This window comes from Coenobita brevimanus, chromosome 61 (assembly GCF_032717465.1).
Source record: "Coenobita brevimanus isolate Jiangsu-jjx chromosome 61, ASM3271746v2, whole genome shotgun sequence".
NCBI classification, from domain to species: domain Eukaryota; kingdom Metazoa; phylum Arthropoda; class Malacostraca; order Decapoda; family Coenobitidae; genus Coenobita; species Coenobita brevimanus.
This window is the reverse complement of record NC_137014.1, coordinates 38,010,911-38,038,744: the sequence shown is the minus strand read 5'-3', so window position 1 is coordinate 38,038,744 and position 27,834 is coordinate 38,010,911. Positions and strand designations below refer to the sequence as shown.

Here is a 27,834-nt window from a genome sequence, read left to right as displayed (position 1 = left end):
CCTCATGACGCAGAGCCCAGTCATGGCCCAGTCCGCCGAGTCCGACAGTATGACCGTATGAAATAATATATAACACATGGCTCAGGAAAGTAGGGAGAAATCTTGGCAACTCGCTTGACTCTCGAGTACCGAGTTGGTACGGGCGTCAGTGTTGGTTGTGAAGGCGTGTGGGTAGGACGTGACACCAGCATGAGTTCCCCTTCCACTAGTCAAACCAAGAAGGTTGACCCTCCAAAATGGAATGCACCACCAGCGAACGCGGGCTTCAAAAAGTTTGTATGGGACTCCGACACGAAAGCATTTATGGGCCGGACCGGATCATCATGGGGTGAGTTGTTTATGGGGGGGGGGAGGGGGAAAGAGGGTTTACAGGCGAGAGAGAGGCTCTAAAAAACTAGCACATTTCTATTTTAAACCCGTTTCACGATTGCGGGAGCCATGGTGTTTCTTTGATGTTAATCCATGTTTTATAGTAGCTAATTTACAGGTAAAAACTAGTCGCTGGCTGGTAGATGTCATAGGTGTGTCAGTTATGATGGTTTGGTCGGTGTTAGGTGAAACTCGCATTGAAAAATATATAAAACTAGTTGTTTTTCATTTTTTTTTGTGTGTGTGTAAAGAAAAGGTGCTGTAGTATAGGGGAGGGAGTTGGCCCACATTTTTTTTCCTAAGTAACCTAATTCTAAAAGTAATAAATGGGAAAAGGTAGAAGGTAATGAAGGTAATTTATAATGCACGGTACATAAATGCAAAATATTGATGTGGCCTCAGGCTCAGTAAAACGTGAACTCTGTAGACAGCAGACTGAAACTGTCTCCAGTACTCCATCATCTCATTATACGAGATATGAAAGTCGAGGGAAGTTGGATAAAAAGACCGGAGCCGCTGTCGCTCCAGTGTGAAACTGCAAATTCTCCTTCACACTTCTTTAGGAATCTGATGAAAGCTTATACTTATGAAAATTCGCCTTCAAACTGTAATTTCGGTTGCAGGTTGCAACATAAGATAAAGCTCATGACGATTTATCTTTTTACCATGGGCTGGAGGAGATGGACTGATTAAAGCACTTAAGTCAGAAGATAATTTTATTTTGCACTAGGCACATGCAGAATAGGGGTGGGATGCCGGAGTGCCCGGGGTCCTATTTTAAATATATAGTCTCAACTGAGCACTTGCCTCTTTTGCCCCATAATTTCCTCCCATGCTGTAATTATCTTTTGGTTATCTAAATTTAATTATAAGTTCATGTTTTATTGATGTCTGTTTAATGTTCGTAAAGCAGAAAGATTCTTAACTGGATTGTTGTTACTTGGCGTAAATATTTTGAAATGCATGTACAGTAGATTTAATTGATCCAACTTTTTTTCTTTTAATAGCACCTGCCCAAAACTAATTATCTGCACGGCCCTATGGGCGTATCTAACATACAAAATTAAAGTTTCTGCTGTTAGATCGTGGGGTTCATGTGAACTTGAGAACCCTGTGACAGGAAGCTTGTGTCGTTATAAATTTAGCCGCTGTTTAAATTTTGGCGGCTGGGTGATTTGACAATAATAAGATTTTTTCTTCACACAGCCAAGATCAGTTTATTCTACATCGTGTTCTACGCGTTCCTGGCGGGTTTCTTCAGCCTTATGATGGCAGTGTTCTATCAGACAATTAACGATAAGGAGCCATCATATATCGGGGATGCATCAATCTTGCGGACCCCAGGTTAGTACAAGCTGCTGTTGCAATACCATTTGTAGGGTCGCATTCTGAGTGGCTTTGGAGATTTCATAACACCACTACCGGAGCGATTAATTATGCATATTACACCACGATTTATCCTTTTGTATGTTCCTGATGCAGAATGTCGATATTAACCCATTCAGTCCGGCGATTTAATTGTTATCTCGACGATAGCACGAAATCATTAAACTACTGGGCATACTTTCTTAGCTGAAGAGGTAAAATATAGCCTTCATCGACCCCTTCCCTACCAGAGACATCTCCAGCTTGAATGTATACAGTATAGGTGGCAAAACTAAGCGAAAACTGCGTCATCGGCTTGAAAGGTTAAAGCGAGGTAAACAACATCCAGGGAGAACAACATCCTGCTAAGGGAGATGCCGGTAAGCTAAATAAATCCCTAAGAGGTGCTACGAAGCCTCCTGTGCCAAATATATGTCAGGTGTTGGTTTTACAAGTCACACACACACACACACACACACACACACACACACACACACAAAGAAGCTTACGTAAGAGTGATGAAGCACAGGGAACACTGATGCACGAGTTAATCTTTTCGTCACAGTTGCAACCAAGTTTATCTTTCTGTTCTGTCTGCCAACTGAGCTTAAGTGTCTCCCTTATACTCCGCTACCTGTCACCTTAGTTTTTTTTTTTTTTTTTTTTCCAGCTAACTAGCCACACCATACCGTCTTTCCTCCCTTACTGCCAGTCTGACAGGTATTTTATTTATCTTTCTGTCTGTGATTATTTTCTTTATCTTGCTGTCCGCCACTTTAACTTCATGAAAATCTCACATCACTCACACCAACGATCGCCAAGCTACAGTCTACGGGTCGTGTTGTAAGTAGCACAGGAGGCTTCGTTGTCTCTCATCCTCAGTCACCTACTTTATTTAGTGCACCTGTATTTTTATTTTATTTCAGTATTGACATAATTTACATCATTGACGTAAGAGAGGAGATTGAGGTGAAATGTGCAGAATTTTATCGTTCAGGAAGAGGTGCCACTAAGTCTCCCAAAGCACGTAAAATACGGCTGTACCCCAGTCTGTCTGACCTTTTTTTTTTTAATTCTCAGTAAAACCAGACGACAGCCTTTTAAAACTCGGACGATACAGTAGATATAGGACTGACTGACACCACTAGAAAAGGTCTCCCATAAGATGAAGAAAATTGTATGAAAAAAAAAAAAAAAAAAGTCATGGAACTGAAAATGCAAACTGCTCCAGTTTAATACTTTTTTTTTTTCTTTGAGTAATTGTTGCTTTCTTCAGACAATTTTCGTCCTTTTGCAGCGTATTTTTCACGTAGTTCTGTGGCAGACCAAGACGATTTTACGGTCCTACATCCTTTCCTCAGCACTTCGTGACTAACATCATATTTTAATATTAATCTCATGTTACAACTCGGCATTCAAGATGGAGAAACGGCAATTTTAGGCCAAGTTAAAGTTAACAGAGTGCAGAATGGATTAATGCAACCTCTTGTCTTTCTTCTCTCCTGCATGCCAGCCTCGTCTAGCTTCCAATTTAGCAATCTAGTCTGCCTTCCATACTGATTCCTCACTTTCCCAGTTTACTGTCCTTCCGCTGTCTGCCAGCATGTTGTAACCGGTTATACCCTTCCCCCTTCCTGTCTGGTAAGGTCGGGGAGAAAGTTTGTGTTCTATTTCAGTGCGTCTTTTTTCACACCACTGAAAAACATGTCAGGCCTCCCTCAGCCTAGGAATATTAGCCAGCAAAGGAAAGTGGGAGGTAGAAAAAAGTGAGGTTAGTTGAGATTTGCCCCTGACTATGCCTCTTTCCTTCCTGCCAATTTACCTAACCTGTCTTCCTTCCCACCTGCCTCCTAAACTAATCAACCTTCCTTCCCACCTTGCCTCCTGATCTGACCTATCTTCCTTTCTTTCACCTGTGGATTTTCCCTTTCTCATTTCCTTCTTTCAGACAGCCTTCCTTCATTCTTTTTTGGCTGCTAATGTACAGTAGGCCTACTCTGCTTTTCTTTCTTTTCTCGGTGTTTATGTAGCCTGCTTTTCTTCTTTGTTGTCTGCTAAAATTGTCTGCTTTCCTGTTTTGTTAACTCGTACAGTACAGTGACGCTTTTTATGTTGTTCTCACTTACTCCTGACGATTTCATTCAGATTATGGGAGACTCAGATCCGCAGGTGTTAGATATAGCCTTCATTAACCCCTTCATTATTACAGGGCTACCTTGATCGACTAAAATAACATAGTGGCAGCGGGAAGTAAACAATATAGGGGTCTTGGTATAGAATGTGGAAAGCCGAAAAAAAAAAAAAATGCTTCCTCCAACTTTTCTTTTCTCCGCCAACACCAAAGAGTGAAGAAGGGCCCAAGGCGAGGCCACCGTAGTGTAGATGGGTAGGCTACACCAAGGTCTGTTGATACCCTAGTTCAGTATTCCACGTTCCTGGCAGCGTTTAGAATTTAGATGACAGGCACATGTGGACACCTCTGACACATGTGGATACCTCTTACATATGTGGATACCTCTTACATATGTGGAAACCTCTTACACATGTGGATACCTCTTACACATGTGGATACCTCTTACACATGTGGATACCTCTTACATATGTGGATACCTCTTACACATGTGGTTACCTCTTACATATGTGGATACCTCTTACACATGTGGATACCTCTTACATATGTGGATACCTTTTACACATGTGGATACCTCTTACACATGTGGATACCTGTTACGCATGTGGATACCTGTTACGCATGTGGATACCTCTTACACATGTGGATACCTCTTGCATCTGTACCGTGGCTCTTTCGCATGTGATGTCCGTCAGCGTGAGATTTCTACCCTTCGAGGAAAGATAGGGAACACACACACACACACACACACACACACACACACACACTGGATCCTGCTAAGGGAGATTGAGCCAGGTGGTGAGACGTGGTTACCTGTCCTGAATATGATGAGCACTGTGATATAAGTGAAGCAATAACCCTCCCGCCATCTTACCACACTATCCTTCAACAGTGCTATATAACCGTATTCTGCCCAGTATACTTGTAGGATCCAGTAAAAAAAGGTCGAAAAAGAAAAAAAAAAGATAAAAATAATCATCACCATCCTGCTTCTCTTTCCCACCTTTCACAGATTGTCTAAATGTAGGGAAGTAAAATATAAAAATGTGATGGCAGTGAAGGCTAATAATAGGGACGATAATGGGTGATTGTTGACGGTGTTGGGCTGTTGTGGACACGCCTCATTAGCAGGAGCACCCTAGGTTGTGTGAGGTGAGATGCCAGAATGATAGATGGGTTGATAGATAGATAGGTAGATAGATGGATAGGTTGTCAGATGGATGGTTGGATAGATAGATAGAGATGGATGGATGGATGGATAGACAGATAGGTAAACAGATATGTGGCTGGTAGATAGATTGGATATATGGATGGATACAGATAGACAGATACGCTAGTTAGATAGATAGATAGATAGATACAGAAATAGAGAGAAAATATAGATAAGTAGACAGGCTAATAAAAACATGGCTGGAAAGAGCATAATCCCTTCAGCCCAGTGACGTAATACACATTGTTAAGAGAGGTGAAGAAACATGAATGTGGAGATAAGAGGAGAGAAGGTATCCGGTTTTTACACACACACACACACACACACACACACACACACAGACACACACACACACACACACACACACACACACACACACACACACACACACACACACACACACACACACACACACACACACACACACACACACACACACAGAAAGTTTCACTCGTACACACATAGGTTATCCAGGTGAGTCATAGGAGCCTGAGTATTAAAAGATTAAGAAACGGATAAGGAGGTGAAGAAACGGCGTAAAGACAGGTGAAGAAATTTGTATAAAAGGTGAAGAAATTTGATAGTGGAGATAAGAGAGGAAAGCATTATTCTGAGTACGCTGATGTAAGTAGTCTTCTGAGTATGTAGATGTTAGGCAAAACGCACTGAGATTTTGTTGTCAGGAAGCGTGTACAGGGAATTCCACCAGTACATGAGCGTGTGTTGGAAGTGGGGTAAGGATGATGATGATGATGATGATGACGACACGCTTTGGAAATGTGGTGATGATGATGATAGCGTGTTTGTGAAATATGGTGATAATGATGATAACGTGCTTGAGAAGTATGGTGATGATGATGATGATGGTGTACACTTGGGAAATGTGATGATGGTGATGCTAATGATGATGATGCGCATGGGAATGTGATGATGATGATGGAAATGATGATGGCGTGTTTGGGAATTTGATGATGATGATGATGATGGAGGCACGCTTGGGAAATGTGATGGTGATGTCGTACTTGGGGAAATATAATGATGGCATGCTAGAAAAACATGCTGATAGTATTGATGATGATGATGATGGTGGTGGTGGCGCGCAAGGGAATATAATGATGATGATGATGATGCATATGATGACGGCTACGCATGAACACCTTCATCAACCCCTTCTGTACGAGAGGTCTTTCTTAGTCTGACTGGAATCGTCTGGAAGGAGCAAGAGTAAACTAAACGGGTCATCGTAGTGAAAGGGTTATCGCCACTTTTTTTTTTTTTTTTTTTTTTTCAAATCTAATATATATATAGGCTACACTAGTCTAACTGGAAAATTTGATAGTTAATAGAGATAAGGGTGAACCGGAAGTAAGGAGTTTTATACTGAACCCCTTCACTCCGATGACGTTTCAAAATTCTTGCTATCTCCAGAGGTATACTCGTACATTTGTGTTTATAGGAGACACTTTTAGGCTCTTATTCTCCTCGGGCCCCCAAACACCTTTTCCTTAACGATTTATTTTCCAAACTACTCATTAATATTCTCTAGTTTGTTTCTTACGTCTTTTCAGTATCGACATAGATTGCATGAATAACACTCAGCAATATAGTAACGGAGCAGAGCCAGAAATTAAATCGGTAAGGAAGAGATGTTAGTAAGCTTCCTATAACCATACTAGAATACCGCCCTGAGAACCACGGGGATTGGCTATATCTAATCCATTACTTAGAGGAGCTTCTATATGGGGTAACATCGTGTGGACGCAGCTAGAATACGAGATAGAATACGTGCTCGGACTGAAGGGATTGAACTTAAGGTAGTAGATCTGGTTTGTGGCGGTTGTGGTGAATGTGGTGGTGGTAGATGTATTAGGAGGGGTAGAATTAGTGGAAGTTGTGGTGGTAGGTGTGGTAGAAGCGGTGAAGTTTTGGTGGTACGTGTGGATGTGGTGGTGGCTGTTGTGGTAGAAATGGTGTTAGATGTGGAAGTGGTAGCAGTTGTGGTGGTAGGTGTGGAAGTGGTAGCAGTTGTGGTGGTAGGTGTGGAGGTGGTAGATGTGGTAGGTGCGAGTATGAAGGGGTGATAACACATCCTGGCATCCTCTGTGTTAGGCTGTAACATCCCTGGGAGCCACACTAGTACACACTTCGGGAATATGCCCCCTGTTGAGATCATCCCTCTTTCTCAACCCTCTCTCCCCCTTCATCCCTCTTTCTCCTCTCTCTCTTTCTCCCCTCTCCATCCCTCTTTCTTCTCTCTCTCTCTCTCCCTCCTCTCTCTATCCCTCTTTCTCCTCTCTCTCTCTCTCTCTCTCTCTCTCCCTCCCCTCTCAATCCCTCTTTCTCCTCTCTCTCTCTCTCCCTCCCCTCTCAATCCCTCTTTCTCCTCTCTCTCTCTCTCTCTCTCTCTCTCTCTCTCTCTTTCTCCTCTCTCTCTCTCACTCTCCCTCCCCTCTCCATCCCCCTTTCTCCTCTCTCTGTTTCTTTCTCTGTCCCTTCCCGTCTTCTTTCTCCCCTCCCTCCCTCTGGTACCTCTCCCTCCCTCATTCCTATCTCTCTCTTTTCCCTCCCAACCCATTTTCCTTTTCTCTATCCCCTCCCTCCCTCTTTCTCTGTCTCCTCCCTCCCCCGTTCTTTTCTCTCTCTGTCCCCTCCCTCCTTCTCTCTCTCTCTCTCTCTCTCTCTCTCTCTCTATCTATCTATCTATCTATCTATCTCTCTCTCTCTCTGTCCCCTTTCTCCATCTGTTACCCCTCTGTCTCTTCTTTCTTGTCTTCTCGTTCCCTGCCACCTTTCCCTCTCTCTCCTTCTCCTCTCTCTGTACCATCACTCTGCCCCTTCACCCTCTCCCCTTCTTTCCCAGTCCCTCAGTCACTTCCCTTCCTTTATCACTTCCTCCCTTCTTATGTCTCTTGTTCCCTCCCTTTTCCACCCCCGCCCCATCTCCCTCCCTCATCCCTTCCTGCCCGATGCCTTGTACAGGTATTTATATCTTGTTTTTCAAGACTGGGAACAGCTCCAAGTCCTAGGGGGTGGTTCTAACGCCGTAGGATTTATATAACCTTTTGTATCCTTGGAACGCAAACCTAGGAGTGCTCAGACAGGAATGGAAAGGATTATGTTAAGGGTCACATGGCGGAATAAAGAGAGCTTCCTAGTTAAGAACAGACTGACTAGAGGATATAATCGCTACATCAAAGAGCATAGATGGATGTAGGCAGGTCACATCCTTCGTAGAGCAGATAACAGATGGACAACCAGGGTAATAGAATGGCAACCGAGAGATGGAGAGGCAGACATAGGACGAGATGGCGAAATGAGATTCTGCGATTCGCTGGGACTGGATGGAACAGGCTAGCAGCCAATGGTCAGAGTGGGAAAAGATGGGAGAGGCCTTTGTCCTGCAGTGAACTGATGCAGGCTGATGATGATGATGATTATCCTATACCCATTTTAACCATGACTTGGCCCAGATTTTCGTCAGTTTGCTGTTTATGTTATGTAACCGAGTGGCAGAAAAAAATAATGCTACGGCTCTACATCCTTTCCATATATATTATTTTTTATTTTTTCGTGGCTGGCATATTCTAGTGTTAAGCTATTGCTACAACTCAGCATTCAAGATGGAGATAATTTTAGGTCATCAGAGTAAAAACAGTATAAGACTATTCCCAGGACATGAAAATCTTAGGTTGGGCCAGGGAAGTGATTTAGTAGAAACGAGTTTTCTTGGTTGCTAGTCGAATCAGCCCTTCAGTCTGTCTACACTTGACCATCATGTGAACTAAAGGAGGTTAGGGATATTTGCCAAGTTAGTTCAAACATTATAATGGTAAAGTACGTCCTCCGTAACTTGGCGAAGGTTTTGTCCAGTTGCGACTTATTTCTCGTAACTCGGTGGCAGAATATGACAATACAGTACAGCAGTTCCACACCCTTTCCATAGTTATTATTATAATTATTATTATTATTATTTTTTTTTGGGGGGTAGCTCCATATTATAGTGTTAATCTCCTCTTTCAGCTCATCATTCAGGATGGAAGTGATAGTTTTATGGCAAGATGAAGTGGACAGAGTATAGAAGACAAGGGTAATATATGGCGTAAGTTTGTTAGAGTGGATCGTGTTGTAAGTGGTTGAATATCTCCTCATTAGCGAATTATTTTTCACTTTGCCCCAATATCCTTCGATAGCATTAATGCAAACCAGCTAGCTGTATAAATAACACACGCGAAGGTAAGGCGTAACATGCAAAATGATTCGCTGCAGAAAAGTTGCTACGAAGCCTCCTGTGTCATCAAAAATACTGGCTTTACGTCTGTCCCTCCTCACAACTGGCCTGTCCATCTTGCCTTCAGGTCTGGCGTTCCGGCCGTACCTGGACATGGAGAGCAAGAGGCACGTCCTTTCCTACCACCTGGGCGAAAAGAAAAAGATCAAGAGGCTGGCTAACGATATTGACACGCTCCTTGAAAGTAAGTACTACATCTATCTATCTGTCTGTCCATCTATCCATCTATCTATCTGTCCATCTATCCTTCTATCTATCTGTCCATCTATCCATCTGTCTGTCTGTCTGTCTGGCTGCCTGTCTCTCTCTCTCTTTCTCTCTCTGTCTCTGTCTGTCTCTCTCTCTCTTTCTCTCTAACCTGACGGAACTCATGCACCAGTGCCATCAAAGTCGCTGACGATGTTAGCCTGCTCCAAGGTAAGTACTTGATTTTTTTTTTTTACCTGATGGAACTGGCCCTGCAAAATTAACAACAAACTCGCTGACAATATTGATAAGCTGCTCCAACGCAAGCACTGCAGATTTTTTTTTCTCTTGGCGGAACTGGTCCAGGATTTACAAACAACATTAACGATCATTTCCCTCTGGTGACTAAGATTTTGATTTGCAGGTAGGAGGAGACATCAGGGTTTTCCCGTTTCTTGTTCTGCCTGGAAAAAAAAAATAATGAAATAAATGACTAAAAATCCTAGTTACGTGAGGGAAGTTATCATGAATTTTTTGTTTATTTATTTATTTTATTTTTTTGAGGGGGACGACAAAGAAATGGGAGAGCAGAACTTTCAGTGTGCCTTGTTTTTCCTGTATATAAAATTTTTAAGTTACGAGGGTGACTTATTCGTTAATATGGTAGAGAATCCGCCGCTGCTTGAATACAGAGGGTTCCTTATTATTATTATTATTATTATTATTATTATTATTATTATTAAGGTCACAATGTCACCTGTAAAGATGATTTGCCGGTTTTCCCAATGTGCTATGTGGAAGGGTTTGCGGTGTAAGAGAGAGAGAGAGAGAGAGAGAGAGAGAGGTGGTAGAGGCAGAGGTAAGTGTGGTGGGTGGGCCAGATAACTTGGGTATTCTGGGCGTGACACACACACACACACACACACACACACACACACACACACACACACACACACACACACACACACACACACACACACACACACACACACACACACACACACACACACACACACACACACACACACACACACACACACACACACACACACTAAAAGAGTACGAGAAGGAAGGATACTGTGACGTTGGAGAAGCAGTGAGAAATACGGAAAGCAGAAGTGAGCCACAAAAAGAGAGTATGAGAAAGAAGCATCATTTTACACTGAATGAGGAATGAGAAGTATGAAAGGCAGTATGAAGCAAATAACAACAAGAGTATGAAAATGATGGATACTCTTTGATCACTGAGGAGGAATGAGAAATATGGAAGGTGGGACACAATTTTGGCGGGAGATAGGTCGACAAACTCTGTACTATTGGCAGCAAAATATCTCCTCGCCTACTCAGTCCATTGACCCGGACACTTTTCTTTCGTTTTATTCTTTACGCCTAACGATTTCATTCAGCTCAGCATAGATTTTTCGAACTTGTGGGGTTAGATATATTGTGGTCTTAATAAATCCCTTCATTAAGAGAGGACCTTTCTGATTTGAAGGACATCGTCTGGTAGCAGCAAGATTAATCTAAAGTGAACGTGACCCGAACCTAAGGGTGAGTTCGAAGCAGACGACACTGATGGCAATTCTCCGTGGCCATATAGTCATCAGTTGTGTGGGTTGCTACGGATCCCTGAGGCTGACTGTTGAAGTTCATGGGAGAGCGAAGGGAGAGAGGCGTTAGGACTTCCGTTGTCGATTGCACCTCAGCTGTCTATCTCTGTCTGTTGCCAGACCCCTTAATCCTATAAGGGGTGGCCGCAAAGAAATCGCCTCCACTTCGCCTTCTAATCTAACATTTGGCTGCCTTGCCTCCAACTCACACCCCACCATTCTTTCATATACGAGTATCTTTCCACTCCATCCCTCCATGTCATCCCTGGTCTCTCCCTCCTCCTCTCCCCTCCACCTCACTCACATACACTCTTCTAGTCTGTCTCTAAGTCTCCATTCTCTCATTTTGCTTCTCAGAGCACTCCTAAAAATACCCGGCCATACACCTCGCCGGCTTTTGGCAGGGTACCAAGCTGTTGATGGGTAGGGGGAGGAAGACTTTTGCCGTCATGGGATATATTGTATACTGCCATAAATCTGCTGCAAGCCTGGTAACTGTAGGGATTTTTATAACCTGATCATTGCAAGCCCAGTTAATGGTCAACTTTAGTCAGAGTTGGGGGTCGATCTGTCTACAGTATAGCTCGTTTATACTTTGTCCTTTGGTTCTTTTTTTTTATGACAAAGATCCGTTGCCTCTTCCATGTCAGTTGATGGTCTAGTGTAGTCAGATAGGAGAGTCGATTTGACTGTAGTCGGCATGCAACAACCACAACCTGAAGTCCTGGTTGCCTGAAATAAATTGAGTGTGTGTTATTAGGTAGAAATGAGACTCCTTGGTTACTATAGTCGGTTTGATTTACTTCTACAACTTTAATACTTAGTCGTTGTTGCATGAAAATCGATTAGCCTTAGTTTTGAGGTAGGGATGAGACTTCTTTGTCTGTCTAGCGGTTTTTTTTTTTTTTTTTTTTTTTTTTTTTTGTATACTGTATATTAGCTGACGATGATCGATAACCCCTTTCAACCCAATTGATGGCCAGGTCTGTCTTACTGTCTCTGTGTCCCACTTTTACCTTGTCAGTCAGTCAGTCAGTCAGTTATTCCCTCTCCCTAACTACCTCCCTCACTCTGTTTTTCCCTCTTCAGCGTACCGTCAACAGAATGACACCCTCTACCAAGACTGCGCCACTGGGAAGAGCGGCGAGAAACAGTGTGGAGTAAACGTACAGGACTTGGAGGAGGTGTGCAAGCCAGATAACCAATGGGGCTACGCTGACAGGACACCCATTTTCTTCTTAAAGCTTAATAAGGTCAGTGTGCATCGTGGTTCAGTGGTTGATGATGATGATGATGATGATGATGATGATGATGATGATGATGATTTACATTTTGCTTATTCTCTTTAGTTCCCGATTATGTTATTCATTTTGTGGGACTTTGCCGAGAGGGAGCCTTTCATTTTATTTTTTTTCTTAAGGTTCAGTAAGGTAAATTGTCTGCAAATTATTCCTGTACTTTGAGAGCCATTTCTAGCTCCTTGAATCCGGTGACATGTATTTTCAATTTATTTTTGGTATATGTAGATCCTTTTATTTTGATTTGGAGAGTTTTTTTTTTTTTTTTTTTTTTTTTTTTTTTTGAACACCAGGCCGCCGCTGCTTCAAATTCAAACATCAACTGGTAGCTTATTTCCGTACTGCGTGAGCCATTTTCCGCCCCGTGCATCCAGTGACGTATATTCTCGCTATTTTCCAGACGATTTTATTAAATTTTGGGGAGACTGGAGGCTGCTGTCTATATGTCTGTTTATTTGTCTGTGGAGGCTTTGGGTGTTAGGAGTCTCGTATTTGATTAAGTAAATGTTGGAGGCTTTTTGTGTGTTAGGAATGTCGTGTCTGATAAAGTAGATGTTAGAGTGTTTTGGTGTTAGGAATGCGTGTGTGATTCTGCTTGCATAATATCCACGTAAGGCTCCACTGATTTGATATGAGCGTTTGGCACAGGGAAGGTCTGGCATCACACTTCATCTAGGCTTTGGTAGTTGCTAGGTTGGCCGCAGTGTCAGATGCCTCCCTCCCTTTGATCCTGAGGGGTGACGAGGGCCATGCATGAGCGATTTTTAGTTTGGTTCATCTTGCTCAAGCTGGATTAACTCTCTGATATTTTAATTCTGTTTTTACTCCAACATTTTTATTCTAGTAGTAGTAGTAGTAGTGGTGGTGGTAGTAGTAGTAGTAGTAGAAGTAGTAGTAGTAGTAGTAGTAATAATAATAATAATAATAATAATAATAATAATGATAATAATAATAATGTAGTGTGGAATGAGCGCAGCTGTTAGTGTTTTTTGATAATGCGTATCCGTCCACATCCGGGCTAGATAACAATTAACGCTCACACCTCACAGCACACCGACAGAAGTTTCATGCCACCTCGTCTACTTTTCACTTTCCTCTAATATTCCTAAGGTGAGAGGAGCCTGGAATATTTCTCTGCCCGTAGATGATTGGTTAGTAATTCCAAGGTGAGAGGGGCTTGGAATATATGTCTGCCCGTAGGTGATACTCTTTGATATGATGCTTCAGGGAGGAAAGTGACGGACATGCCCAAAGTGGAGGCAGTGGTATACTTGGTGAACTGTGGTGCCTGAAATGTAGTTTATGTATCTTCCTTCCTCTGCCTTACTTCCAACCCCACCCCTCTGCCTAACCTTACCTCACACCCTTCTGTCTCACCCAGCCTCGCCTTATCACCCCACCCAATCCCGCTTCACCCTACCTAACCCTGTTTCACCTTACCCAGCCCTGCCTCACACTACCCGACCCTACCTAATCCTGTCCACCCCTCCTTACACAACTGTCTTCCTTGCATCTTAATTTGTTACAGCTTATCTCAGGCTCCTGTGCCTCACTCATCTATCTATATGTCTATCCATCTGTTTATCTATCTCCAGACATCTTAATCACGTAACGGGTGGCCAAAACCGAATCTCCTTCACCACATCCCCTCTACTGCCATCTGTCTGTCCTTTCTCCAGCTCACACCCACCTCTCTTGTACACCTCTCCACCACATCCCTCCATCTCATCCTCGGTCTCTCCATCCCCCTCCCCCCTCTACCGTTCTATAACATACAATCCTAGTCATCCTCTCAATTTCCATCTTATCCCTCCATCCCATCTTCAGTCTCCCTCTCCCCTTCCCCTTTTCCCCTTGTCTCTCTCTCCCTTTCCCCCTCTCCCCCTGGTCTCTCCCTCCCCTTCCCCACTCCCCCTCACCTCTCCATTCCCTTCCCACCCTCTATCTTACTCACATACACTTTCCCAATCAACCTCTCATTCTCTATTCCTTCCGCACGGCCAAGCACCTTTTTCGAAATTGACATGCATTGGGTAGCGGCGGGTCACTTCACGAATTTAAAAGGGGTTTCCGTCCGTATTTTGATTGGCACAGGCAGCCTCTTAACACCTCTGCCTAAGCGATTTGTTTGGGCATTATATTTTAGGACTGTCGTGGATGTTGTGTCTACAGTTTTAATATTGACATGGATTGCGTTAGAGGCGTTCAAGAGGTTACCGGCGTGTTGTGTTTTGAATAAATCGTTAAGAGAGAGGTGTTACGGAATCGCTGAGGCCACTTTGGATGCGACCCTCAGTCATGCCCATCACTTGCCCTTCAGGACGCTTAAAACAAGGCATGAGTGGGCTTAGTTCATGTAACCGATGCCTTACATTCAAAGGAAAAGTGTATTATTATTATCATTATTATAATTATTATTATTATTATTCCTTTGAGTGTTTGTGTCCATTGAGCTGAACTTTTTATTTATTTTAGCTATTTAATTCATTTATTTACTTCATTTCTTCACTTATTTGTTTTCACAGATGATTGGGTTCGTGCCGGAGCCCCTACAGAACACCACAGAACTGCCACCGAGTCTCAAGGAATATCTGAAGACCAACGGGCTCAGCGTCAGTGATAAGGTGGGGGTCAAGGATAAGGTGGTGGTCAAGGATAAGGTGGTGGTCAAGGATAAGGTGGGGGTCAAGGAAGAGGTGGGGGTCAAGGATAAGGTGAGGGTCAAGGATCAGGTGGGGTCAAGGATAAAGTGAAGGTCAAAGATAAGGTGGGGTCAGGGATAAGGTGAGGCTGGTTTAGCACTGAAATTCAAGGTTAAGGTGAGGTTGCTTGTGTAATCGTGTCATCCCTCTGAATGCACGTGGCCATCTGACTGTCCTTCCTCCACCCCACACCCCCGTCTTTCATACACCTCTCCACCCCCATCCCTCCATTTCATCCTCGGTCTCCCCCTCCACCTCACTCACACACACTCTCCTAGTCAGCCTTCCATTCTCCGTCCTCTCCACTGGTCAGGAGATGACACGAATAACATATAAAGTACAGCCATGAGCAATACTTAACCACCTACAATTATTTTTTAGTAGTGTGTCATTCCTTCTATAATTTTCATTTCTCCTCACAAGACAGGCGTATCCTTCCTTCTCATGTCCTTTTGGTGCTTGTTTCATAGAGCCGTCACAAAAAAATAGTTCATGTAGCGCCTCTTGCTACAGCCAACAGAGAAGTGTCTACGAACTTCTGCGCATGGGTGTACATAACCGGATTGAAGGGGCCCAGCTCACTCCGGGGTTTATTCCTTTAGTCTTGCTACTTCCGGGTGCTTTTTTTTCAACTTGGGAGAGACTTTTCAAACTGGAGATAAATAAATGAAAGAATGAAATGATCGGGACAACTCTAGGGCCCGTTAAGGAAGCTCCCTAATACTGTACTTCTTCCTAAGCGATTTATTTTGCTTATTACACCTTGCCGTCCACTTCTGTGTTACCTCAATTATTCTGATATCACCATACTCTGCATAAATAACGCACAAAGCGGTACTAGCCAGACGTACTCAAAAATAAATCGGTAAGGAAGAGGTGATAGGGAACTTCCTTAACCGACGGGAATATGAACCTCGGACGATATTTTTTCCAACTAATGCCCCCCCCCTCTTTTTTTTTTTTTTTTTAGTTATGCCACATGATTTTTTGTGATTTACATTAGCTTAAGATTGTTGATATTGTCAAGATTAATTTCTCGTAGTCATAATGGCATCCGATTTATTTATTTATTTATTTTTTAGCTGAGAATAAATTACAGGAGCTAGAGAGTATAGAGTTATGATACGAGTTAGGGGCGGGTTTGGTTCTCCCTTTCACCACGTAATTTAACTTTGGCTAATTCCGACTGTCAGCACACTAGTTAATATATAGGTTGGGTGTGAATGCCCAGGCTCTGTAAGGCTTGTGATGGAGCTACTTTTAGTTATGGTAGTTAGGGTAGGGTTGAGTCAGGATGTTATGGTAAAGGTAGGTTGTTATGGTTTAGTTAGGTTAAGGAGAGAGAGAGAGAGAGAGAGAGAGAGAGAGAAGGATGGGTAGGAGGTGAAGGAGAGAAAGGTGTGGTGCGGTGGGTGGGTGAGTGCCAAGTTAGGTAACACAAACGAGTGTTAACATCTGGCTTACCCGTGGCTGGGGTGGGGTTGGGGGATCGGTGGTGGTATCAGCGGGTGCGGTTATAAATAAAAATACACTACATGCAGGGGCAGAGTAGGAACTTAACCATTTCTTCCAGGTGACATTTTCTATCGGTTTATTTTGCCTACAAGGTGGTCCATATATCCGTCCCCGTAATACGAAGAAACTGCCAAGTGAAGTGCCAGTGTAGCGCTATTTCTGGACCCCCCTCCCCCCCCGTACATTTACGGAGAGTGATACGCAGTGGTGGAATACGGGCTTAACCCAATGAATAGCAGGTAACGGGGATGTTGATGTGGATGTGATGGAAAGTGTTCAGAGAAATACTTTTGAGAAGTTTTGGTCATGTGGAAAGAATGGAGAGTGAGATACTGACAAAGAAATGCGTGTGTGAAGTAGAAGGGGAGACCAAGGACGAGATGGAGTGCCGAGATATATGAGAAGGTTGTGAGTTGGAGGGCAGCATGGAGGCGATTTGTTTGTGGTCACCCCTTGCAGGATTAAGGGTGTCTGACAGTAGATACCAGGGGGTTAGATAGTATTCTGATCGCATATCCTTGCTACTTCCGTGCAGTTTCATTTATCTTTGGGGAGACTGTAGCGAAGGGTTCAGTGAAAGCTAAATGCATCCCACGTTAGGTCAAAAAATCACTTCTAAATTGGCCGAAGTCGCTTGGGGATAACAAAAATAAGAATACGCCATTGGACTGAAGGAGGTCAGGTTGTAGAGGAGTTTTGGTTAATGAACTGGGAGCAGATAAACTTGGAACACTTGTGAAGGTTATACAGGGAGTGCGTGATTAGTAATGGTAAGTGTGTGTGGTGTTGCGAGCGGTAAACACTGTACTCTATTCACATTAACTAGGCATATCTTTCCCATCTCTCCATCTTGAACGTTGAGCTGTTGCAAATGGTTTATATGATGCTGGCCCCGAAGTAGTGATGTGGAAAGGAAGTAGAGCCGAAGTATATTCATATTCTGACATTGAACTACGGAAAATGACGCAAAAGGGAAGAAAATCTCGACCTTAAAGTGAATGAACTGTACTTGGGGAGGTTCAGCTTGGTGGGGTGTGGAAGAAGAGAGAGGAGTGGCGAGGATGTAGGCAGAAAAGGGGTTCAAAATTATGAAAGGAGGGCATGTACTAAAGAAAAAAACGATAAAAGATGATTTAGGAGGAAAAATTAATGTTAACTACACTGACAGTAGAAAGCTATTTTGGAGAAAGGTGCAGGAAAAAATAATGAAGAACAACCACCAAACGATAATAATGCTACATGGCACTAAGGCAGATGGGGGTAGGGGAAGTAATTATATTAAATGTGTGATGTGAAGAGCAGTAAGAAAAGTGATAATATTGGAAATGGAAACAATGGGAGGGGGAGAAAGGTGCAGAGACATATAAATGGGAGAGGAAAAAAGCGTGATAATGTGAGAGATGAGAGTGGAGGAATACCAAGAAATGGAAGCGAAGTAAGGAGCAAATGAATAAGAATTTTCGAAGCTGATGAATATGAATGATGAGAGAATAATGTTGTAAACATGATTAGTTTTGGTGGTTTACAGAGAAGGAATGTAGTCCCAAAGAATATGATGTTGGCAGAAGTGAAAGAATGCTGTGAAACGAACGACAAATGGGATGAGATCAGATGTTGGTGAGGTAAATTCAGAGATGATTACATGTAATGGAGAGAATGGAATTAAATGCTAGTTGGAAATGTGCCGGAAATCTCGGATGAGTGTGCTAGTGGAGCGGAAGACTGCGATTGTGCCTTTGTACAAAAGTAAAGGTGATCAAAGTGAATACAGAAATTATTTTGGGATAAGTCTGCTGAGTGTTGTAAGAAAGGCAGAGTATTTGGAAGTACAGTTCTGTGTTAAAAAAAAGGAAGGAGGATATCAGTATTTGAATGACAAACAGGGTGGTCATAGGAGTGTTAGGGGATGTTTGGACAGATCATTGTAGAAAGACAGTGGAGAAAGCTTGTGTGAAGGATGGTAAGGTGTTCATGATATAGATCTAAAAAAAATGTGTTACAAGATGAACCAGGAAGGATTTTATGTGTTGTAATGAAAGGCAGTTGAATGATGTAAAATGCTTGTAAAGTATAATGATATTGAAGCACAAGTATGAGTAGGTGGATATCTTCAGTGTTTCAGTATCAACATTGGAGTGAGACAGGTATGTGCCTGTGATGTCCCCTTGGCTGTTCGGTGTATTTATGGATGGGTTTATTAGAAAGGTTGAAAGTAGAACTGTATTTAGAGGGATGGGGATAGTAGTTATTGGTGATGTGGTGTCGATAAGAGTAAGGCGATGGTTGTTGAGAAAATAGGTGATTGAGTGTAATGCTCTAGTGAATGAAGTGAGACCTGAATTGGCGAACAAGCTTAAAATACTTCATTCTAGTATTGTAAGAGGAAAGAAATAAGCGTGGGACGGAAGTGGAAAGAAGAAGAGCACAAGGAAGAAATGTGGTTGTGCTATGAAGGTCTTATTACTAAACAGAGGTCTTAGTGTGGAGGGTGCCAGTGGACCGCATAGTGACCACATTAACGTATGGATGCGAGAGTAGTGTGGCATTAGTACAAAGTCAAATGTGAATGCAGTGGAAGGGGAAAATGAAGTCATTAAAGTTCATCCAGTCATGATTACCCAGCCCTTCTTTTTTATTTTATCAGTCAAGGCGCAGGTGGAGCACATTGTCTTTTTTTTTTTTTTTTTTTTTTTTGTCATTACCTCACATCCTCAATAGCCAGATGCTTCAGGGCACAGCGTGAACAACAGTACCTTCTTGTCGGGAACAAAAGGTCCTGTAATATTTCATCTTTTCTACTTTTCACATTACTGGTTAAAATTCCTAAGCTGAGAGTACTTTGGCGTCTTTCTCTGCCCATGGGTCAGAGAGGAAAGTGACAAGCATGACCAGAGTGTGAGTGGATGCAGTGGAATAGTTGGCAGGTTTTTGTCTGTCCATACCTAATTTGTGTGAGTTTCAAGCTTTGTATTCGAGCTTTGGGTGTGATGTGAGAGCAAATATTAAGTAACGCCACAATACAGTACATCAAGTCCTTTAGTTATATGAGCTAAGAAAGGGTCTACATTTGCAGGTGTGGATATGGTGTGAGAGTGAGGACGAAGGTGTTACACTGGAACATTCCTCCCCTGGCCTGCCTCTCTACTACTACCCCTATTACTTCAAACCAGGCTACCTCCAGCCACTCAGTTGTGTACGCATCTCCGGCCTGCCTGGTAAGTGTGTGTGTGTGTGTGTGTTTTTTTTGTTCATTTTTTTGTGTGTGTTTGTGTTGCCTTGCTTCCCCTGCATTGCCCATTACACGAAAACGGTCAGGGTGCACGCACTCCTACCACTAGAGCTGTAAGTGGACAGAGGCATTCACTGCAGATCTGGGTGGCGCCTGTTTCTTCCAGACACACCTGCACCCTTGCCCCTCTTGTGACCCATGGATGGACACCCTGGTATGCTAAGGTGTAAGAACTGGCTACTCTGTGCTTAGTTCATACCCTATTTGTATTTGCTTTGCTCAGTTACCACCAGGCCATGCTGATGATGCCCCAGGAAAGTTATAAATTAGGCACCACTCCACCTTTTTGACAGACTTTGACTTACCACCGTTTTGTGGGGACCTCTTCTTTCTACTTGACCCATGTCCAGTGATTCTGACTACCAAACAACCTCTCACCCGGCCAACAGCATGGCCTTTTGAACTTCGGAGAATTATTTGCACAGTCCAAAGAGGACAAGGTAATGATGAGTGTCACAACACACAGAATCCACACAGTTGGTCTACCCTAGTGGCTACCACCAGACCACAGAACCCACGCCTTCATGAAAAAGGAAGAATGGCAAATCAGTGACATGCTCTGCACATGGGTGATTGAATAGTGCACCAGTCCCTTTTCATCACCTGTCAAACCAGACTGCAGGAAGGAAGGGACAATGTGATTGTGCATCAATTACCCATACTTGGACGACATGACATTTAAGGACGCTCACCCTAAGGTTAGAATCTAAGACTCCCTCGAGTCACTATTATACAGGGCTCAGAATTCTTCACAACCCTAGATCAAGGTACTGACAGGTTCTGCTCCACCCACAAAGCTAGGAAGAGACATCCTTTTTCACTGGCCCTTTGATGACTGCATTGATACCACCACTTGTGCTTGGCTAGTGGATACTGTCTGTAATGGTGTTAAGTCACATATTAACCTACCTTAACAACTGCATCATCATCTCTCTAGAATGGCAGCAACTCTGAAAATCTTCTCTGGGACGGCTTCCACAGAATCAAGACTACCAGCCTCCTGCTTAAGCCAATGAAGTGCTTCCTAACAAGGCATGTCAACTCCCTCCTGTGAGAAATAGTTTCCGCAGACAGCACTGGCCCATATCCTGGGAAATTCTACACCATAGTCAACATTTTCCTCGATATGAATGTTACAGAAGTACATTCCCCCCTAGGTTTATCTTCCTATTCCTGGCACTTAATAAAGGTTGCCATGATAGCTGTGACACCTTGTGACCTCCTCCAGAAAGGCAATACTCATCTGTACCCATGAACACAAAGAAGTCCCCAGTGAACTACAAACTGCTCACACATCACCACTAATATAGATACTCCCCAGTTTGTATATGTGGATCTCTTGTTATACGATATTTAGTTGTATTGTTACACTTTCAGTCTTACGAAAGGAGTAGGGTGTTGCACAAGCCGATCAGGGTGATACCCCCGAGGAGGATGGGAAAGCGTGGTGACAGGGTTAGCTGGAGCTCCTGTTTTCCTGGCCTTTAGACCTAACCTGACCATCCACCTTTGCTGGCCCTTTTACTGTCACGGAGAGTAGACCAGCATACTCTCCCAAACATTTTCTCTTACCGTCTTATGCACTACACTTCGTGCACTTTACATTCCACACACCTAATATGTCACAGGGGTTAGTGCCAGCAGGGGCATGCAGCCAGAAAACTGCTCCCGCTACCTGATGGCCGACTTGAGGAGAAGCATGACGCGGGCTCCGTCAGCTTGGTCCTGAGGCCGGGATAGGATGGGAGTCAGAACTGTGCCACAGGTTATAGGGCATTGTGGTTCCTAGGCTGCCGTTTCCACTCAATACAGTGAGTCTTGAACTTGAGCATAGCACCCCAGGAGGCTGTCCCACCATTGGGTGCATAATGGCAGGGCAGTTACAGAGCCACTGTTGCAACTAATGCTGATTTCGTGTGTACGGTGTGTTGGGGAGAACATGTAGAGATTGAGAGGCATGTCAGGATTGATCTTGCTGGAGAGTCTCTTTGGGTGTGTTGAGGAGCTTTGTTATTAGGGGGACGTGTTATGTGCCAGAAGTGGAGCTGAAGCTAGTTCTGTGATTAGGGTAAGGGACGACTGGAGTAAGTTTAAAGAGTTGTTACCTCTCCTGATACTGAGAGGGCTGTCCCACGAAGCTAAAGGGTCCATGTATGCAGCATGTATAAGGAGTGTAATGCTGTACAGTTGTGATACCGTACCTAGGCAGTAAAGGAAGAGGATATTTGTAGGCACAAATGTTCAGAAATGATAATGGTTAGATGGATGTGTATTGCATTCTTGAATGGAAGGCCTGGGGGAGGGGTTAGGAATGTGACTGAAGAGTTGAGAGGATGGATGGGACTTGTGTAAGATCCACTTAACAGGGCATGCTGTTACTAGTTCTCAAACTTTTTCTTTTCTCCTTTTTCTTCAGGTGGTAAAATAAAGGTAAAGATGATGATGTTTGTGACGATGATAACGGACAGAATATATTGCCAGTGAAAAAGTGCTATGAAGCCTAGAAGGCAGTGTAGAACATGACCCACTTTCTTCTCAACAGATGGTAAGGAGGTGAAGGTGACATGCCATGTATGGGCGAGCAACATCCCACACTCTTCTAAAGGCATGAGCACAGGCAGAACAGTCATCAGCATCAAAGTCTCTACCAAGAAGATGGACCAATAATTTAGACACACTATGGTGGCTTTTGTTTTTTGCTGACATAAGTGGGCCACCCCCGCTACGTGAATACTAAATACTGCAATCATTGTTACTTGAAATTGGATGGGCCTTTTTGATGAAGCAGGAAGGAATCTCTAGTTAATATATTAATAAGTTTTCACCTAATGGAACTGGACCACTCTGACCCCTTGAGTGCTGAGTTGTGGTCACTTTGAATTCAGTGAGCCATTGTTATGATGTAGGAATCAGCGCCTTCTTCAGCTTTAGTCAGACTGCTCCCTCAAACTGACTGCACTTGACCATGAACTGAGCTGAATTGGGTTAGGGTTATTTTGTCAGGTTAGAACAGTTATGCTGCAGATTAGGGTGTGCTAAGTCACAGAGGCACAAAGCCAGTGTAGTGCTATGGAAAAATTGAGAGAATAAGAAAAAAGTGAATAAATAAATAACGTATTCAATCTGTGACTTAAATTATTGGTTTGTTTTTGATCACTCTGGACTATTTAGCTTGGGGGAAACCTGTTGTAGTGAAGGGTTAAGTAAGCCTGTATCAAACATCTTCAGTTTGATACACTCAAGCTGAAGAAAATCATCTGGAGGTGGCAAGAACAAAATACTTTATATATCATTGGACTGAAGCGGATGAAGTAGAGTATCTTCCTTTAGACCATTTTCTCTGGCCTAATAAAAAATGCACTACAGGTCAACAATAGTGGAAGATAATTTTTAACCCACTGAGGCCGGGGATTTGTTTTTAATTTATTTTTCTGCATTTCCTGACGATTTTATTCCGTCAGGATAGACTTTTTAATCCCTCGGAGTTACATATATAAACTTCTTTATTACAATAGACCTTTCGTAAGTGGAGTAAGTTGTTTGGTGACACCCAGGATAAATTATAATGGACGTCACCTGGTCTGTATGCTCAGTGGCTAAGGGAGCCCCATAACATCTCTTTCTAAGCGATCTGTTTCGTTCATTAAACCATACTGCCCTTTTTTGTGTTATTTAATTCATTCTAATATCACCATGCTTTGCACTGATAACGTACAAAAGGGCATTACCTAAACGTAGCTCCCCCCCCAAAAAAAAAAAAAAAAAAAAAGGCAACGGACAGAGTGCTAGAGAGCTTCCTGAACCGATGAGAATATGCGTCCCGGATTCAAGGGGCTCACTTCTTTGACTGTGAACCACTAAACAAGTCAAACATTTTATTCCAGCTTAAGATAATTTTATTTGCATATAAGAGGTACACCATAGCAAAAAGGCTATAAACACCGTGATTTACGGATTAGCCCAGTACTAAGAACTTAATTATATTATGCTGTATTCTAACTGACACCAGATGATTTTATTCAGAAGGAGAAATCCCACTGCAGCCAAATGGTTAAGTATTTATTATCACCACTACCCTTTTAACATTTTGTGACCATGCTTGGGGGGAGGGGAAGTGAATATTGCAGTATACGGTATGCATAATCCATGCTGCAATGTATGATGCTTTGTGACTCAGCTGTTTGTGACTGTAGTACTGGACCTTCATTTGCCAGTTTGTAACTGATGCCTGTAAAATTAGTCGTCAGGTATATATATATATATATATATATATATATATATATATATATATATATATATATTCTTTAAAGGTGTAAACTGCCGTTTCAAGCTGCCATAACTGTTTTTTCAGAGTACGGTACTGTATTGTATATCCTGAGTATAAGTACTGTCTAGATGTTCCACCATTTACACTAGACATTCATATAGACTGTATTTAAAAGGAAGCAGATAAGCCCGGTGTCCAAAAATTGCTGACCATGTTTTATATGGTTATAGCAAGATACTTGGTAGAGACAGTGGAACAAGTGAAGTAATGTCATGAGCTACGTATGAAGAGTATAATTTTATATTGCAGGCCCGGGGATAAAATTTATATGATCATTATGGTTGCGACCTCAAGCCTGGTGTGTTTGATGTCTGAGTGACCTACACATAGGCCTAATGAGGCAGTCTATCTATACTCGTTGCATTGATTTGTTTATAAACCTCCAGCATGCTTGCATGCATCTGCCATGGTCACCTAATGGCGGCTCTTCACACTGCTCGATCTCTAGCAGCCTTCTGATCAATCCATCTCTGTCTCCCACTAATTTTAATTACATAGCAATCTCTCTTCCCTCTTATATACTTTTCCTAAAGCTGTCGAACTGCATCAGTGGTCCCTTTGCCTGACATAAATCCAAACTGCATCACATCAGTATTCACCCTTTCCCTTGTCATACCATCCAAGGCTCTCCATTTCCTCCATTATTAGATGCAAAAGCTTTATGCCTCTATAATTTACTCCTTTTCATTGCATCGCTCTTCCCCTTATGCACATTTACAACCACTTTTCAACCAGTCACCTGGAACAACACAGACTTATGTGATAGTATTAATCAATTCAGAAACTAAATCCACTCCTTCTATCCCTGGAGGCCCTCTACACCTCAGTAATCAACTCAGACACACCTGCCGGCTTCCCCAGCTGCATTCTGTCAGTTGTCTGCCCATGGTACATTATCAATCAACCAAAGGCCAAGGTCCAAACACTGAATCTGCTATCTCCAAACCTTCCCTGTTCCAGTCAAACTTCTCGTTTAGCAACCGGTTGTAATGCTGTCTCCAAGCATCTGTAATATCCTCATTATCCACCACTACCCTTCCTTTATTATTCTTCACATTGCTCAGATATATAAAACTTTGGATACCTACTAAATTTATAAGCAGTTGTATTCCGTATGGTTAATTCTTTCCAGTTCATTCCGTTTTTCATTCTGTAGTATCACCATGAAATTTGGGCAGCCATTTTTGGACACCCTGTATATATGATGTTTTATGTTCGAATGAAGCGACCCTTGTATTTAATGAAATAAAATACTTGTATACTCCTCTGATGTTTACAAAAACTAGATTTATGAAACTAGATATATTTGTAATAAGTTACTTGATTAAAATAGAAATCTGTTCCAGCAATGGGGCTGAGAAATAAGGACAGCACAGTATAACACATGCGATAAACTCTTGTTGTCAGGCAGCCTCATGATCTGCTATGATTACTCACATCTGCAGCAGAGAGATGATTGATAGACTGCTGAGGCATTTAACAACTCCAACGCACCTGATGTGTCAGGTGTGTGAATGTCTGATAGTGCAGTTATTTGATGATGTGTGAAGCGCTGATATGCATTGCCAGGATTTATGCTGATAATGTTTCTGTGAGTAGTTCTACAGACAGATCCTGATGTTATGAGCAGTTACGTTTATGGAAAGCTGTTCATCAAGTGAACTGACCATAACCAACCTATGTGGGTATATTTTAAGGGAGAATAAAGGTTGTCACACCTAATACACACATATAATAATAACGTGTCTTATAATAATGTATAGCTACAGCCATGGATGCCAACTGAAAGAGGAAATACCATGATTAGACTACATAACCATTTACAGCCGGAAATTTTTTTAATATTTCCAAGGCAGGTACTGGCAGCGTCTTGCCACCTTGCCTGTCAGCTGCTTTATGGGTCTACCTATTTTCAGCTAAACGCATCGCACTTAAACTTTTAATATCTAGAAAAGTTGATATCTCAAGCTTCTGTGGAAATTATTGAATGCTTACGAAAATATGCATACTATTAACAGGGGCCGTATTCTAAGTGGCTTCGGGAAATTTCATGACACTTTTCCATGTCGATTTACTTTGCATATTACACCTCAGTATACTCTCATAATTATGTCAATATTTGAACTATATAAATGGCATGCAAGAGAATTTTAATGTGTACAGTAATATTCTGAATAAAACTCTAAGGATAATGTGGTACGATGCCTACAACGCCACTTCGATTATTTAACAGGTTTTCAGAAAAGCGAGTTCATGCTTGAGAGAGAGAGAGAGAGAAGAAGAAAAAAAAGAATCCTCCCGTATCTCATGTTCTTTCTGCCAAAAACTACCAGTCACTCGTCAGTGTCAAAATTTCCATTGGATGTTGCTGAATACTGCACTTGCTCTGACGTTGTCCACCTCCCATACCGCGCAAAGTTCCGGCAGGAAGACACTGTGTACTCTCCTTGTTAGGCAACTGCGAGATTCTGGGCCTCCTTTCTCGCGTTTCTCAAATTCCCCGTCACTTTCCTGTGATGCTGGGTTGTCTGCGGTCTCCGGTTTTGATGGTACAGGAGTGAGAGATCCGGGGAACATGGTCTCGTCAGTAGATCTCTGTGCTTTGTTCTCGGAAGACACTCGTGCCCCCATTTTCTGCCATTCAAGAACGCCTCGGGTAACAACATCGTTAGGAGATTCGGGTAACAAGTCGTGGAAAAACCCTTGTTCCACAGCATCCTCAGACCCAGCGGATGTGTTTTCTTCCCTGGCGCTGGATCTGACTGCGTCGTTAGTCGACTCACGCCTGTAGTAACGACTCCGGAGAAGCAGGACCACCACAGCAATCAAAAGCGGAACCACAGTCGCAGTCACCCACAGCAGAGTAATTTGTGCTCTCAGTATCATCCTTAGCAGTGGAGTTGGTATCGTCAGAAACTTCAGCAGCAGAGTAGTTTTTAGAAACTTGAGGAATATCCAAGGTGGTACGGGTGACACTGTTGGTAATGCATTCATTTCTACCAAAACCTGGACACTTGCTGACGTCGCCAGTCAAATGCTGCCACATTAGCACTAACTTGTCGCTTGTACTCTTTCCCAAATGCAGAGTAAATATTTCATCACGTCTTTCTTGTCCATGAGTGATTTTCGTTTCTAATGAGCTGTACTTGAGAAAGAACTCAAAAACGGTACATATTTCCATGTATGTCGTAGAGGAAAACTCTTTCAGTAAAAGCTCGTTGTTGGAAGATGTAGCTTGGATCAGGGTCTCATTGATGTGCAAGCTGTACCCCAGGTAGGTGCCAACCAGGGGAACATTTGCATTGTACTTGGTGCCAGTTTGAAGACCAGGTGAACAGGGTCTCCGTCTACCTCGAGCTGACAGGTGTACGCATCTCTCTCAGCGCCACCACCTGAAGGAGAGACGAAAATACCAAGGACATGAGTTCACGGTGGAATCAAGGCTGGTGAGAGTAATTTTAACCCCTTCAATGGGATGACGTATTTTAACTTTTTTTTATATGCGACTTTATTCAACTTAGGAGAGACTTTTCGAACGGGGAAG

General features: G+C 42.8%; 1 protein-coding gene across 1 annotated transcript; it reads left to right on the top strand.

Moving 5' to 3' along the window:
- The first annotated feature begins 164 nt into the window (after positions 1–164).
- Positions 165–23,672, top strand: LOC145403656 (sodium/potassium-transporting ATPase subunit beta-like). Its single transcript, XM_080275343.1, has 7 exons — positions 165–328; positions 1,576–1,713; positions 9,431–9,547; positions 12,249–12,412; positions 14,983–15,081; positions 19,748–19,889; positions 22,506–23,672. The coding sequence occupies exons 1-7, from the start codon at positions 190–192 to the stop codon at positions 22,628–22,630; spliced, it is 924 nt and encodes a 307-aa protein (XP_080131469.1). The 5' UTR covers positions 165–189; the 3' UTR covers positions 22,631–23,672.
- Positions 23,673–27,834: the final 4,162 nt, after the last annotated feature.

What these genes read in the sequence shown, in the direction of transcription:
- LOC145403656 (XM_080275343.1), top strand. Translation starts at nt 190, where the DNA reads ATGAGTTCCCCTTCCACTAGTCAAACCAAGAAGGTTGACCCTCCAAAA. An exon ending in TCTTCTTAAAGCTTAATAAG is followed by an intron (nt 12,413 to 14,982) that starts GTCAGTGTGCAT and finishes TTGTTTTCACAG; the next exon opens with ATGATTGGGTTCGTGCCGGA. An exon ending in ACGCATCTCCGGCCTGCCTG is followed by an intron (nt 19,890 to 22,505) that starts GTAAGTGTGTGT and finishes TCTTCTCAACAG; the next exon opens with ATGGTAAGGAGGTGAAGGTG.